The 16,966-nt window shown below is 40.7% G+C and overlaps 1 protein-coding gene across 1 annotated transcript in view; it reads right to left on the bottom strand.

Annotated features, from left to right (window-relative positions):
- The window catches only part of musk (muscle, skeletal, receptor tyrosine kinase), a 185,870-nt gene that overhangs the window by 16,858 nt on the left and 152,046 nt on the right, over positions 1 to 16,966 (bottom strand). The window contains exon 16 of the mRNA XM_069922949.1: positions 6,259 to 6,407. Within this exon, the coding sequence (XP_069779050.1) occupies positions 6,259 to 6,407 (149 nt within the window). The remainder of the gene's footprint in view (positions 1 to 6,258; positions 6,408 to 16,966) is intronic.

The following is a 16,966-nucleotide window of genomic DNA, read 5'->3' as shown; positions in this document are numbered from 1 at the left end:
TGACATTGAAGCTGATGGCATTATGATCACTGGACCTGAAGTGCTCGCCAACACTAACCTCCGTCACTTGACCCATCCCATTTGCCAACAGTAGATCTAACACTGCTCCTTCTCTGGTCGGCACCTCTACATATTGTTGTAAAAAACTATCTTGCACACATTTCACAAACTCTAACCCTCCAGTCCTTTCACAGAATGTGAAATCAGACAACAATAAATTTGACTTGATTCAATATATAGAGGTACCAACGAGAGAGGATGCAATACTGGATCTCCTATTCGGGAACCAGATGGGTCAGGTGACAGAAGTATGTGTAGGGGAACATTTTGGGTCCAGTGACCATAATGTCATTAGTTTCAAGATAATTATGGATAAGCATAGGTCTATTCCTCGATTGGAAAAAGGATCTAGGAAGAATAGATTGGTAAGTTGTTTACTGGGAAGGAAGTGTTCAGTAAGTGGAAAGCCTTCAGAAGTGAAATTTTGAGAATGCAGTTTGCGTGTTCCTGTCAGGATTAAAGGTAAAGTTAACGGGCCTAGGGAACCTTGGATTTCAAGGGATATTGGCAATCTGGTAAAGAGGAAGCGAGAGGTGTATAGCAACAAGGAGAAAATGAGGTACAAGAAGAGTATAGAAAATATAAGAGATTTCTTAAGAAAGAAAACAAGGGAAAAAGAAGATATGAGGTTGCTTTGGCAGATAATGTGAAAGTAAATGAGAAGATTTTCTACAAGTATGTTAAGAATAAAAGGATAGTAAGGGATAAAATTGGTCCCCTGAAGATCAGAGTGGTCATCTTTGTGAAGCCTAACAAGATGGGGGAGATTCTAAAGAGTTTTTTTTTACATCAGTATTTACTCAAGAATCTGATGTGGTGTATAAGGAAGGAATGGAAACTAGCAGTTGTGTCATGGTGGAAGTGCTTGCTGCCTAACAGCGAATAAAGGTAGATAAATCCCCAGGTATAACATGATATTCCCTCGGATCTTGAGGGAGACTAGTGTAGAAATTGCAGGAGCCCTGGCAGAAATACTTAAAATGTCCTTAGCTACGGGTGAGGTGCCAGATGATTGGAGAGTAGCTCATATTGTTCCGTTGTTTAAAAAAGTCTCCAAAAGTAAACCAGGAAATTACATGCCAGTGAGCCTGACGTTAGCAGTGGGTAAATTATTGGAGGGTGTTCTGAGAGATTGGATATACAAGTATTTGTACAGGCAAAGGCTGATTAAGGATAGTCAACATGGCTTTGTGCGTGGTAGGTCATGTTTAACGAATCTTATAGTTTATTGAGGACGTTACCAAGAAAGTAGATTAAGGAAAGCCTGTGGATGTTGTCTACATAGGAGGTTAGTTCAGAAAGTTTAGACATTAGGTATCCAAGGAGAGGGTTGTAAACTGGATTAGAAATTGGCTGAATGGAAGAAGACAGAGAGTGGTAGTGGATGATTGCTTCTCAGACTGGAGGCCTGTGATTAGTGATGTGCTTCAGGGATCGGTGTTGGACCATTATTGTTTGTTGTCTATATCAATGATCTGGAAAATTGGATCAGCAAGTTTGCTGATGACACTAAGATTGGAGACATTGTGGACAGTGAGGAAAAGATTCTTCGCACGGACAGTGAGAATGTGGAACGGCCAAAGTTTGCAGAGGAATCTGGACCAACTGGAAAAATGGGCCAGAGAATGGCAGATGGAATTTAATGCAGACAAGTGTGGGGTGTTGCATTTTGGAAGGGTAAACCAAGGTAGAATATACATAGTAAAATGTAGGGTACTGAGAAGTGCAGAGGAACAAAGGGATCTGGGAATACAGACACATAATTCCCTGAAAATGGTGTCATAAGTAGACAGGGTTGAAAAGAAAGCTTTTGGCATCTTGGCCTTCATAAATCAAATTATTGAGTACAGGAGTTGGGATATTATGGTGCGGTTGTATAAGACATTAGTGATGGTAAATTTAGAGTATTGTGTGCAGCTCTGGTCACCAAACTATAGGAAGGATATCAGGAATATTGAAAGAGTGCAGAGAAGATCTACTAGGATGTTGCGGGTCTTCAGGAGATGAGTTACAGGGAAAGATTAAATAGGTTAGGACTTTATTCCTTAGCGCCTAGAAGAATGAGGGAAGATTTCATAGAGGTTTATAAAATTATGAGGGGAATAGACAGAGTAAATGTGAGTAGGCTCTTTCCACTTAGATTGGGAAAGATAAATGCGAGAAGACATGGCTTTAGGGTGAAAGGTTTAGGGGAACATTAGGGGGAATTTCTTCACTCAGAGAATGGTGGGACAAGCTGCCATCTGACATGGTTAATGTGGGCTCACTCTTAAGTTTTAAGAATAAATTGGATAGATGGAAGGGAGCGGTCTGGAGGTCAGTGGGACTAGAGGAATTATGTTTTGGTACAGACTAAAGATTAAGTTTAAAGGTTCCATTATTGTCAAGTAATACTACATATAGAATGTAAATTCTAAATTTAGAATTAAATTCTTTAACTTTGGTCTTCCGTAAGGCAGACAGAAAGTTGCTACTTTGTCCAATGCCTCTCACAGAAACCTACAAAGCCTGGTGTTCCTAGGCAGTCTCCCCTCCAAGAACTGACCAGTCCTGCGCCTGCTTAGCTTCTGAGATGAGACAATCCCAGACATATTCAGACTATTAGGTGCTGAAGAGCCAAATGGCTTGTTTTCTGTGCCATAGTTTTCTATGGTTCTATGATTTGACTCAACTTGAACTGGAGCTGGTTGAGAGCAACCCATGGCCTGGCAGAGGTCAACATGTTGGTTTGCCTACACTGGATGTAGTGTTGGTGATACTTTGCCAATGCTTTTAAATTCCTCCAGTGCTTTGAGATATGTGCTTATTGTCTCATTTGCAGCCCAGAAGACCATGCACTAGATTTGAGGACTTCAGCATTTACTTGACCGAAGGGTGTAGCCAGGCACTGAAGATGGTGGTGAATTTTGTTGTTGCTGTTTGCCCACTCTGAGAGATAGCTCCCAAGATTTGGAAAGCGATCCACTTTGACTGTGGATATTGATTATCAGGGGGTGGTTTAGGGGCAGGGAGGTGAAGAAACTTTATCTTTTGGATGTTTAGCATACTTCTTTTATGTTTCACCAAAGTAACCAACAGCAGGTTGACCTCTTAATGGGCTCATTTGCAATATTGTCTCTGTATCAGTTATGTGACTAAGCTTGGAATTACCTTGATTCTGCAATAGAAGACACAAAGGTTGAGCTGTTTCTTAGTCAACACCTTAAATCCACAGCAGTGGAAAGCTTGTTCATGACCTGGTGAGGTTTTACAAAAAAAAAAGGTTGAAGATGGGATTAGACAAGGACGGAGCCTTGATTGACCCATGTCTATGCAAAACTGGATCTGTGACAAACTCATTGGTGAGGTTCACTTCATGCACATCACTATGAAGCAGATGAAGGATGGTGCTAAACATTTGAGGTTAGCCATGTTTAAGGAGGATTATTCACAATCTCTCTCAGTTGTTAGAATGAAAGGCTTTTCCACTGTTGTGAACAAAGATTTGTCCTTCACTATTGGTGTAGTTTTGACAAGGCATTTTTCTCTCTGTGAATATATAGCAAAGGAGCAGCTTTTTTAAATGAGGCATCTGTTGGCTCTAGGCCCCCCTGTAAATTCCAGATATGAGTGGAACAGCTGTAACTCCATGGGAAATCTATATTTTCTCTTACAAATAGTTTGAATACCTTTAGAAATTGATTAGTCACTGACTTTAAACATACAAAATAAGAGCAGGACTCAGTCATCCAGCCCATCATGCCTGCTCCGTCATTTAATGAACTACGTCATAGGCTTCTTCAGAGATCACCAAATCACATTTATTTATTAATACCCTTCAACCACGTTCTAACTATAACCTCTGCTGCTGAAGCTCTCCTCCCTACCTTTGTTACTTTCAAACTCAGCTCCCTTGCTCAATCTCCAACTTGCTCTTAAGTATCTAAAACTTTCTTATCCCAGTCCCAACTTGCACCAGTCTATTTACCTGTGTCCATAGGGCTTTATTCCTCTTTGAATTAATATCAGAAAGTGGTAGGAGGTAATAGAAACATAGTGGTCTTATGAAGTGGGGAAGCATGCTTGGAAGGCTGAATGGCCTACTCCTGCTACTATTTATTCTATCCTTATGTCTTTAAGATGCGCTGAGAGTTTGTCCAATTCTGGCCTCATTTTGCAGCCTGTCTTTTCTACATTTGAATTTCTTGAAGGTGTCAAACTGAAGATAGTGGACAGTGGAGAAGTAGGCATATACTAACCAGAGCCTGAAAGGCCTGAATTCAAGTACAGGGTTACCTATAGCCTTGGGCAGTTCCCTGGAGACCTTATAACTTTCATCAAATCCCAGAAAATCTGTTTAACATAGATAATTCTTGAGCAGGATCAGCTTGGCCCACTGAATTTATCCAGCAGAGTTGGTTTAGCTTCAAATTCTAGCATCCGAAGTTTCTCAAGAAGACTGACTTTTGTTCCTTTACTAGCCTCCGCCCGACCCCCAGCTTTCAGTCATATATATACATAGGTATACACTGTGTGTGTGTGTGTGTGTGTGTGTGTGTGTGTGTGTGTGTGTGTGTATGTGTGTGTGTGTGTGTGTGTGTGTGTGTGTGTGTGTGTGTGTGTGTGTGTGTGACATACATAAATGTATTTATACAGTGTATATATCAATGTCTGATGGAGGAGCTCCATCAGCCAGCTCCCCACCATGACTACCAGCCCCCCCACATCTCCATCGGGCACACAAAACTCAAAACGGTCAACCAGTTTACCTATCTCGGCTGCACCATTTCATCAGATGCAAGGATCGACAATGAGATAGACAACAGACTCGCCAATGCAAATAGCGCCTTTGGAAGACTACACAAAAGAGTCTGGAAAAACAACCAACTGAAAAACCTCACAAAGATAAGCGTATACAGAGCCGTTGTCATACCCACACTCCTGTTCGGCTCCGAATCATGGGTCATCTACCGGCACCACCTACGGCTCCTAGAACGCTTCCACCAGCGTTGTCTCCGCTCCATCCTCAACATCCATTGGAGCGCTTACACCCCTAACGTCGAAGTACTCGAGATGGCAGAGGTCGACAGCATCGAGTCCACGCTGCTGAAGATCCAGCTGCGCTGGATGGGTCACGTCTCCAGAATGGAGGACCATCGCCTTCCCAAGATCCTGTTATATGGCGAGCTCTCCACTGGCCACCATGACAGAGGTGCACCAAAGAAAAGGTACAAGGACTGCCTAAAGAAATCTCTTGGTGCCTGCCACATTGACCACCGCCAGTGGGCTGATAACGCCTCAAACCGTGCATCTTGGCGCCTCACAGTTTGGCGGGCAGCAACCTCCTTTGAAGAAGACCGCAGAGCCAACCTCACGAACAAAAGGCAAAGGAGGAAAAACCCAACACCCAACCCCAACCAACCAATTTTCCCTTGCAACCGCTGCAATCGTGTCTGCCTGTCCCGCATCGGACTTGTCAGCCACAAACGAGCCTGCAGCTGACGTGGACTTTTTACCCCCTCCATAAATCTTCGTCCGCGAAGCCAAGCCAAAGAAGAAGATATCAATGTCACACACACACACACACACACACACACACACACACACACACACACACACACACACACACACACACACACACACACACACACACACACACACACACACACACACACACACACACACACACACACACACACACACACACACACTTACATATACACAGACCTGCAGGTTTTTCTTGTAACCAAGTAAATTGTTCCAAAATATTTGCATATATTTATCTTATATCTTTATGTACACATATACACTCATATTGTATATATTTACTTTTATGTGATCATCATGTGCTGTGTATCTGTGCATGCACAATGATCCAGACAGAGTCTGTTTTGTCTTGTTGTCTATGTTTAGTCAAATGATAATAAACTGGAACTGGAATTTGAACAGAAACAGGCCCTTTGGAACACCCTGCCAATGCCCACCGTCTAGTAATGATCTATATACTGAGATCATGTGGCCATCATTCACACTCTAAGGTATAATTCTCTTAATCTCTCTGCTTCCCAATTGTATTTAATGGTCGCTCAATGCCTACAGTATTAGTTACCCTTTTCACCATCATCTCCCTCTATGTCTCAGCATTAAATGTTTTTATTGTAATATTGATATTAATATCAAAATTATTTGCGATTACTGTGGTTTATACTCGCAAGTTACCTAAAAGCTTGACGATGTTTGGATGGTTGAACTCTGCCATGAGTGCTGCTTCTCTCCGGAAGTCTGCCTGCATGTCAGGTGACGCTTCTTCTTTAAGCATCTTCACAGCCACCATGGTGGAGGCCTCCTGCGGCAGCAGATGAGGGGCTCTAGAGGAAACAACATAACCCTTGGTAATCAGGCAGCTGATTCACAGTGCTTCAAGCCATGGAGATTATGGTCAAACCACAATAATGTTTCTGACACACTCCTTTTCCTCCAGTATTACCTGAAAGATTGACAGTAATTTTTGGAACAAAATAATCAAGGAATACAACCAGATCGGTGAGGTTTTAACAAACACGGAAAGAGGAATAAATACTCTTGAAAACTTTCCTCTGGAACATCATAGAGGTTTTTAAATGATCAAGAAGGGTGGTTGGAGAGAAGATCCTTCAAATTACTGAGGTGAGTTCAAAACAAGAGACCTTTCACCAAGAGATCTGTTCAGAAATTTAAGGTAAACTTTGCTGCTGGGGAGAATATAGAACTCACTCCACTGTGTTGTGAAGATAATATTGGTTTGAAAGAGAATCTGTTGTATTTGGGGCAGCTGGTGTGGCTTCCCCTGCATCGGTGAGACCAGACACAGAGTGGGCGACTATTTCACCGAGCATCTGTGCTCCATTTGTGGATCCAGGCGAGAACACCCAATTCCTCACCAATTTAATTCCCCTAACCAATCCCACATAGATATGTCTGTTCTCAGCCTCATCCATTGTCAGGGTGAAGTCAAACATAAACTTTAGGAACAACATGCCATTTTCCTTCTGGACAGCCTTAAACAAAACAGCATGAATATCAATTTTTTTTTCCAATTTGTTTGTAACCCCTCACCTCTATTTGGTTCCATTGTTTTGATTTCTTATTTTTCTACTCACATTTCCTCTCTATCTTACCTTCTCCCAGTAGTCTCTCCCTCAAACTATCTCTCCACCTCTCTTACTTTCTCTCCAATACCCTATCACCCTTTGTTTCTTCCCACACCTTGACATACTTGACATCACCCTTTCCTACTTTAGTCTCAATATAAGGGACCTGACCTGAACCATTCATTGACTATTTCAATCCTTGGATATTGCTCTGACCCCTTCTGAGTCCTTTCAGCTTCTCTGTGTTCAATCACATTTGAAAGAAAACTCAGGAACAGACAAAGGCAAGGTGTAGAGGGAGGTAAGGAGGTTTGTACGGAACAGACCCATCAGCAAGAGCCACAGAAACAGAATGGTCTGTTTCTTTGTCTCACATTCAGATATTCCATGGGTTTTATGATACTGCTGTTTCAACTTTGAAATTTACTACCAGAATGAAAACCTTATAGATTGAATGTGTTCGTAACAAGTGTGAGCAGTAAAACTGGTGGGCGTCCTGCTGCACATTCTGAACCATGATCATGCCAAAGCCTTATTTTATGTATCTGGTCTCTTCATTTTTTTTTAATACTAGCTAACACAAGGGAGAAAAATCAGTAAAGTTTGGAAACAACTGGGAAATTGATTGGGAGCAAATTGATCCTGGAAGACTTTTACGTTGCCAGCAACCATCAAGATTAATTTTGGGTCATGTCCCTCTATTATGGATATGAGGTTGTTGTGCCCATTGTTATTGCACGAGACCAGAGGACACGATCCAGGCTGCTGCTCCCACAGCTGTACTGAAGGAAGCAGCTCTGTTAGTCATAGGAATGGTCATCATGTGGAAACAGGCCCTTCAGCCCAACTTCCCCACGCTGACCAAAATGCCACCCACACTCATCCCACCTACCCGCATTTGGCCCATATCCCTCTGAACCCATTATGTCCATATATCTGTCCAATTTTTATTAATCATGGCAATAGTATCTTCTAAGGGGGGAAGAGAGGGGGGGAGGGGTAGGGGGAAAGTGAGGGAGAAGAGAAAGGGGAGCAGTTAGAAGAGGCGAAAGAGAGGGGTAGAGAGTGGGGGGAGGGGGGAGGGAGAGAAGATGCCAACTATTTCTGGAGAAGTTAATAAATACAGCAAGCTGAGTTTATATTATAAGGTCAGGCATAAAGCATCCGCAGTGAATGGTCATTATCAGAGTGTCGTGTGATGATTTGTTTGCCTTCTTTCAAAATGAGAAACAGGGTCTTCAACAAGTTTAGGGCATCTCAGGGTTATTTTATTTCTGAATAAGTATTTTTCAAAGTATGAGATTTCTGAGAAAGAGTGGAGTAACAAATATTGCACACATTAAACCCTGGGAAACAGGACAATGTGTTGGTTGGACACAGAAAAAACAGCCTCGATTTTCAAATTGTGTCATGGGACCTTTTACGTCCTGCTGAGAAGGGGGTGGGGGGTGGGGCAACAGGATCGTAAACTGACATCTGATCCCAAGTTCTGATCATATGGCAAATGTCTGATGAAGTCAGTGGAACTAGATTTGAAAGCACAACCGTCTAACTTGGGGATTGAGTATTGTTCATTGAAGCAAGGCTGACATTTGATACATTGCAGTTCACCTAATCAGCAATGTTAAATTAACAAATGATGCCTACTTAAACTAATCATAATTTTGTGTCATGTGATGGATTTCAGCTGTGAAGTGGTTTGACACGAAGACTTTGAAAGGTGTAATCATTAGAGATAAGTACAGCCAATAAATATTTTAATTATCTATATGTATTATAGTTCATTGGGCTAATTCCTCCTACGGGTTATCTTATGGTATCAGTTATTTTAATACATCCACAAAGAAAGGAGCACTCATCAGAGTTTGTGATATTGTCAGCTGTGGTTCTGTAGATAGTTCTCTTGTTCAAAAGTTATAAAGTCACAAGTTCAAGTCTCTCTCCAGAGGCTTGAGCAGAAAAACCTGGACTGACATTCCAATGCAGACCAAACTAAATGATCCCACACCAACAGACAGACCAAAGCTCTGTAGTTCTGCAACATCAAGTCATGAATGGTAGAATACAATTAAACAACTAATGGGAGAAGTGCCGAGCATGTCCCCACCATTCACAAGGCTCAAGAGATTGTAGCCAGAGGTGCTGAGTAAGTGATCCATCTCTAGACTTCCTCCTGGGATCTCCACCACCTTTGAAGCCAAGTTGATCTTCAGCCAATTTGATTTGACCTCAGAAATGGATGGCTGTGTGGACCAAAGTTACTGGGACTGGACAGTTTCCTGGTGAATTACCTACTTCATCCATGAAACAGCTTCAAACAAAAGACACAATCCTTGGCTCAGCAGACTGTCAAACATATCAAGTGTTTTGAATGTCAATCATCAATGCAATGATTAAAATAGAATTAAACTCCAAACAATTGAAAACATAACATCTTTAATACACTTAAATCTAAGACTGAGTATTTAACTATACTCAAGGTAAAGATGTGTAATCTTCCTTGGTGCCTTTCAACAATTCTTTGTTGTCTAGTCAATGGACTTTCTGTTCCTGGGCTCAGTCTAATCTGGGTCAGGTTGAGAAGGAAAATTCTGGACAACTGTAGCAGTATTAGTTTCCACGAGATATGAAGTGTCAGAGGCAATTGATGGAATTACTGGTAAAAACTTCTGTGCACATGGAGTCATATGGTGTGGAAATAGGTCCTCCAGGCCACTGAGTCCACATTGACCATCAATCAGCCATCTACACTCATCCCATTCTATTCATTCTACATTCCCTTGACAACTCGTCCCACATTCCACCAGTCCATTACACACAATTTACATTGATCATTTGGGATATGGAGGAACTTGGGGCACACAGACGTTTCCCACAGAGAACAAGGAAACTCCATACACACAGCACCTCACATTAGGGTTGAACACAGGTTGCTGCATCTTGGAGGTACAGTGCCCTCCATAATGTTTGAGACAAAAACACTGATTTTCTTTATTTTCCCCTATGCTCCAGAATTTTAAATTTGTAAAATAATTCATATGTAATTAAAGTGCGCAGTCCAGATTTTATTTATGATTTTTTGTATACACTTTTGTTTGACCATGTAGAAATTACAGTGCTTTTTATATATTGTTCCCATTTCAGGGCACCATAATGTTGGGATATTTTGGTTCATAGGTGTTTGTGAGTATTCAGGTATGTTTAATTGCTTCATTTATGTAGGTATATAAGAGCTAGACTTGCTGCTAAGATTTTGGTCACCTTTAGAATCTGTAGTTGCCAATTTTCAACATGAGGACCAGAGTTGTGCCAAGGAAAGTCAAAGGAACCATTATCAGGCTGAAAAACAAGAATAAAACAGTAAGAGATATCACCCAAACCTTAGGATGACCAAAATCAACTGTTTGGAATATTATTAAGAAGAAGGAGCGTACTGGTGAGCTTAGTAATTGCAAAGGAAATGATATTCCAAGGCTCCACTACTGATGACAGAAGAATTCTCATCATAATGAAGAAAACTCCTCAAACACCTGTCCAACAGATCAGAAACACTCTTCAGGAGGCAAGTGTGGATGTGTCAATGTCCACTGTCTGCAGAAGACTTCATGAAAGGAAATACAGAAGCTACACAGCAAGATGCAAACCATTAGATAGCCAAAGGATGGCCAGATTATGGTTTGCTGAGAAGTATTTAAAAAAGCCTGCAGACTTCTGGAAAAAGGTCTTGTGGACAGATGAGACCAAGATTAACCTGTATCAGAGAGATGCAAAGGAAAAGTGTGGAGGTGTAAAGCGTACCACCTTTGCCATAGCTTGTATCTTGTTGTGTAGCCTCTGTATTTCTGTTCATAAAGTCTTCTGCAGACAGTATTTATTGACATATCAACGTCTGCCTCGGAAAAAGTGTCAGACATACTTTTGGGGATTTTTCTTCATTATGATAAGAACTCTTCTGTCATCAGCAGGAGTCTTCCTTGGCCACCAGTCCTTTTGCGATTACTGAGCTCACCAGTACACTCTTTCTTCATAATGATGTTCCAAGCTGTTGAATTTTGATAATCCTAAGGTTTGAGTGATGACTCTTCCTGTTTTATTCTTGTTTTTCAGCCTCATAATGGCTTCTTTGACTTTCATTGGCACAACTCTGGTCCTCATCTTGAAAAGTGGCAACTACAGACTCCAAAGGTCTGTAGTCCTCCAATACCCCCGAGTGTAAAGCACTACAAAAGGTAGTGGACACAGCCCAGGACATCACAGGCATCTTCACCATTGAGAAGATCTACAGGGAACGCAGCAATCATCAAGGATCCACACCACCCAGCACGTGCTCCGTTCTTGCTGCAACCATCAGGAAAGTGGTATAGGGGCCACAAGACACACAACCACCACCAACAGCTGCTACCTCCCCACCATCAAACTCCACAACAATAAACTCAATCAGGGACTCATTTAAGTACTCTTACTTTAGCACTTTATTGTTTGTTTTTTTCCTCTCTATATTGTACAGTCAGTTGTTCACATTTCTTTATTTGTTTACCGTTGTACAGTTTTGTTTGCACTACCAATAAGACGTAATTCTGCCTTGCCCGCAAGAAAAAGAATTTCAGGGTTGTATGTGATGGATGACATGTATATACTCTGACAATAAATCTGAAATCAAATGTGATCAGAAGCTTAGATCTTATACCTGCACCAATGAAGCAATTAAACATACCTGAGTAATCACAAACACCCGTGAAACCAAATGTCCCAAATATTATGGTCCCCTGAAATGAGGGGACTATGTATAAAAAGTGCTGTAATTTTTACATGATCAAACCAAAATATATACAAATAACCCTGAATAAAATCTGGAATGTGCACTTTAACTACATGTGAATTATTTGATTACAAATTTAAAACTGTGGAGCAGAGGGGCAAATAAAGGAAAAACAATGTCTAACTGCCAATGTAACCAGTGGAGGGTACCTCAGTAAATATATTTAAGACATGGTTGAATAGATTTTTACATAATAGGGGGATATGTGGAAGTCAGATAGGTGAAGATGAGCCTATCATCAGATCAGCCATTGAATAACACAGCAAGTTTGACAGACCGGATGACCTATTCCTGCTCCTATTTCTTATGTTCTTATGTCCCATTATGTAGTCCCAATCCTGATGGAGAAATGCTCACAATTTCTTAGCCAGCATCCACATTTTTTGCTCAATTAATACTTTTTCTGAGAATAAAAGACTATTTGTTGGTTGAGATCTGCTCTCCTGTTTTCCCTGAAGTGCAGGAAGCTGAAAGGGGGCGAGGGGTGGGGAGGCAGATAGAGGTTTATAAAATCATGCGAGGGTGTCCCTGCACTGCAACAACTTTATGTGAACCCTGTCTAACAGACTGACTGTTCTGGCTGACTAGGCTCATGCAGTTTGTGCTCACGTGCATGAAACCAGCTCTGGACATCCTCAAGTCAGATCTTGTTAGAACTAAACCCCTCTGAAGGTTTCTGTTCAGAGTCCTGTTTTGCTGCACATTTCCTTTTCTCTTTGGGTTTTAAGTTAACAGGGCAAGGCTCTTCTATCTCACTGAGGTCCAGTACTTTATTAACCAGGAGGCATGTATTTAGATAGTTGGTATAAGGGTTAAGGGGAAGTTGATAAAAATGTTTGGAACTAGTTGCCTACAAGGAGGTAGAAACCACTGTGTTTGAAAAGCACCCACCAACACTTTTCTTGTGTGTAAAGGCCAAGGTTATGGAATGAGAGGTGGATAATAGGATTGTCTCAGTAGCTCCTTTCATTGATCATGTGCACAATAGGCTGAATTTCTATGTACTTGTGATCCTGTAGCACAGATCTTTCTGCTAAATAAATAAATAAGCTGACCACAATCGTTTAACAGAAACCATAGTTCCTTTTCACTTCCTTCTATTAATTATCCTCTTAATGTGGGGACACCATGGGATAATAAGACCTTCCAGCCAATTACACCAATTAACCTACTATTCCTGTACATCTTTGAAATGTGGGAGGAAACCGAAGCACCTGAAGGAAACTGACATGGGCACTGGAGAATGGACAAATTCCTTACAGACAGTGGTACATTTGAGCTCGGGCCACTGGCGCTGTATTAGCGTTGTGCTGATTGCTGCACTAACCATGAGACCCCAAACGAGAGACTCTATTAAGGACATTGTATCCGGTTTAGTGTGACATGCTTGGTGGGTTCAAGTCCTATTTCAGAAACTGGGCACAGAATCTAGCCGAAAGAAACAGAGCTGAGGCACATTAGCATGAGGAAATCTGGCATGTCACCTGCATCCCTCAACAATTTTTGCATGTGCAGCATTGAAAGTATCCTGTCAGGGTGCAACAGGGCGTGGTATGAGAAGTGCGCTGCCAAAGCTACAGAAACTGCAGAGCTCTGTGAATTCTGCTCTGGTCATCTCACAAACCTTTCTCTTCCATCAATTCCATCTATGTTTCCTGTTGCTTCAGGAAAGCAGCCAACATATTAAAAGTCTGGTAACATGCTCTTCTCCCTCCTCCCATCATGCACCACCAGATTCAAAGATAGTTTCTTTCTCGTTGTTTTGAGATTCCTGAACGAACTTCACAGCAGGAAAGTCATGTCGCCTTTGCTTTCTCCAAGTGATTTCTCTATGTAGCTCTGCACTCTTTACAGTTTGGGTTGACTTGCTGGATTATGTATATGCGGTGCACTGAGGTAGCAGCAAGCAAATACAAAACTCAAAAGAATGTACAACAGGCTTTATTCAGGTAAAAGTCTGAACACCAGTTCATGCTTCAGTGGTTCCCATGTGACTGGTTCAGGAGGGGCCGGCTCAGGTCTATATTCAGGTCGGCTGATTGACAGCCAGCCAGGTGGAGTCAGCTCTTAGGTGGTGTTCCTGCAGGCACAGAGATCGCCCCCTGCAGAAGACTGTTGGTCATATCACTACAGTATAGAACAAAAAAATTTAGCAGTACCTTAGACTCTGTGGCAATGGACTCGGGGCAAACCCTCTAATTACATACATGTTCTGGGGATCTGTCTGTACTGTTGGAGATGTTTTTTAAGACTGAGGGTCCCACTTCCCACTCAGAGGGAAGTAGAGATCCCAAGTGCTATTTCAAAGAAGAGCAGAAAAGTCATTCTTGTAATCTTGCTTAATGTTTATCCTTTGTCAACACAACTGATTATGGGAGCTCGTTAGCAAACTGGCTATTTCCTACATTACATTAGTCAACACAATGCCTTCCCTTGATGACATCTCCCAAATCTGCCTAAACAATTTTCTGCCAAAAAGATTCAGAGAAAATGAACAACAGATCATCCCAATCAATTAATTCAGAAATCAGAAAATATCCAGGAACCAGAAGGAAACTGTTCAAGGAGACAATGAATAAAGACAATCAGATATATCCCAGAAGGAGTTTGATGTGATGAAACATAGGAAGAGAATTACTCTGAATGGGCAGACAATCACTGAAGACATTATCACTAGTGATAAAATTAAGTAGTCTAGATCAATGGTTCTCAACCTTTTTTTGCCGTAGGCCCCTCTTTGATTTTTCAAAAAAAACGTACGCCCCACCATTAGCAGAAAAAATGTTATATATTCAAAGAAGTTTTAATTAAATCATTAACTGCAAGTGTATTTCAATGCAATTAAGGTTGGGAATGCACTGGAACACATATTTCATATTCAACTACGATTTCAATATATCAACCATCTCAAACACACATTCAACAATTGTCAACATTTCAGTGGGAACCTTGCCCCTGACGCTAGATGTAGAATTTTTTGATTCAAGGGACTAATTTTGATAGTTTCAACCTCTCCACGTTTTGTATTTTCCAGTCAGTTTCTCTTGTAGCAAATTACTAACAGCACTGAAGCCACATTCTACTAAATAAGACGATGGAAAATATATCAATAGTTCCCTTGCTAAAGTAGTTGAGTTTGGGCATTTCTTTTCAATCTTGTTAGACAGCCACATCATGTTTCCTTTCAGTTTGAACAGATAAGTTCACCAGCAATGGCTGAGTTAACCAAGAAGGAAAATCCATTGCCTTTAAATCACAAAATCTATCATTGAAGTTGGAAACCAACATTTTCAAATGGTCAACAATGATGCTTGTAGCAGCACTTATTCAACCAATAGAAATGACTGAAATTTCTTGCAGAAATATTCCTTTGGCATAATTCTAGATATGTCATGAATCCAAATGTCTTTGTTTTTGCATCAATGAGCGTCATGTTTGCTACTTGGAATTGCTTGTTCAATGAACTTAGTGTCTCAGAAATGTCCGTCACGTAACTCACATAAGCTTTGCCATCTGTTGTTAGCAAGAGCTTCATTTCAGGTTTGTTCTTCAAAAATTCGCTGAGGAGATCAGTTCCATAAACCTTTTGACAACCACCTTACTTCAGTGTGAAGCAATAATCTCACATGTTCTGCATTTTTTGGCATTAGCTTTGATGACATTGATATATTTGATCATAGAATGCAGTAAATCATGTGGAACAGGGGAAACTTTCTTCACAACTAAGTTTTCTCAGTGGATAACATAATGGACAACCAACATGTTTGGATTTTCATCCTTCATTAATTTTAAACATCCTATTTTTTTACCTATCATAGCAGGTGCACCATCTGCAGCACAAGATATAATGTTTACTTTTGTAATTTTATTTTCATCCAAATAATTTTTGAGCTTGCTATAGATATCAACTGCAGTAGCATTTTTTTCTAATAATTCACAAACATCTCTTCTTGAAACTCTTCCTGATCAATATATCTCATGTATGCCAATAACAGACCCTCACTGTCCCATATAGTAAATTCATCCAGTTGTATTGAGAACTTTTCATGATTTCAACTTTTCAATAAGCTATTTTTTTAACATCTTGATCCATGTCATCTATTCTGTTGCAGACAGTACTATTACTTAACGGCATCGCTCAGACATCTTTGTCATCCTTTTGTAGAATTGTTTTGAGAAACAATGATATTGCGGGTTTAATCAGTTCCTCTCCAATTGTATGATTTTTCCCATGTTCTGCTATCAAAATAGAGAAATCTCATAGCTAGCTTCAAGGGCTGTAGTTTGTGCAGTGAATAATGAAGTGATTTTTGATCTATGTTCAAACTTCTCTTTCAGTGATTTAAAATGTTCCAATTTTGAATTGATGTGGATAGGATGTTTAACCATCAAATGAGCTTCAAGATGGCCTGCTTTCATTGATTCATTTGTCAAAGTCTGTTGGCATAATAGGCAAAAAGGTGCACATATAAACCCAAACTTCAAGAACTCCACTGAATATTGACGAACCTTTTGCTGGTTTGGTTTGCTCATTTTGAATATACAACAGCGCAAACTCCCAAAACAGATTAATCAATATTTTATTATGTCTTAGAAATGAAAATTGTAATAAGAGTAATAATTAAATCAAAGGAAGAATACTGAGCCTAAAAAAACACCAGGGCGGTTTCTGACACTTTTTTTCTCACAGAGAGGGCATCAAAACTGTGCGAACCTCGTACTTTACTTTCTGGGGGTCCCATATTTTTTTCGGATTTTGGTGTCCCCCTCTGGGGCAGACCCCCTCCCCTGCACCCCCGTCATTATGCCAGTGCACAAGGATACATACAGATACAGGTCTCACTCACTACTGAACTGAAAAATAAAGGGGTATGGATGGAGACATGATGGTTAAGATCATTTGGAATCCTCGTCGCCAATGAGATAATTTGGAATGGATGATAAGACCGGTCAGAAAAAATATAATTATAATGTTAAC

The sequence above is a fragment of the Narcine bancroftii genome, chromosome 1 (genome assembly GCF_036971445.1).
Source record: "Narcine bancroftii isolate sNarBan1 chromosome 1, sNarBan1.hap1, whole genome shotgun sequence".
NCBI classification, from domain to species: Eukaryota; Metazoa; Chordata; class Chondrichthyes; order Torpediniformes; family Narcinidae; genus Narcine; species Narcine bancroftii.
This window is presented reverse-complemented; position numbering and strand designations above follow the sequence as displayed.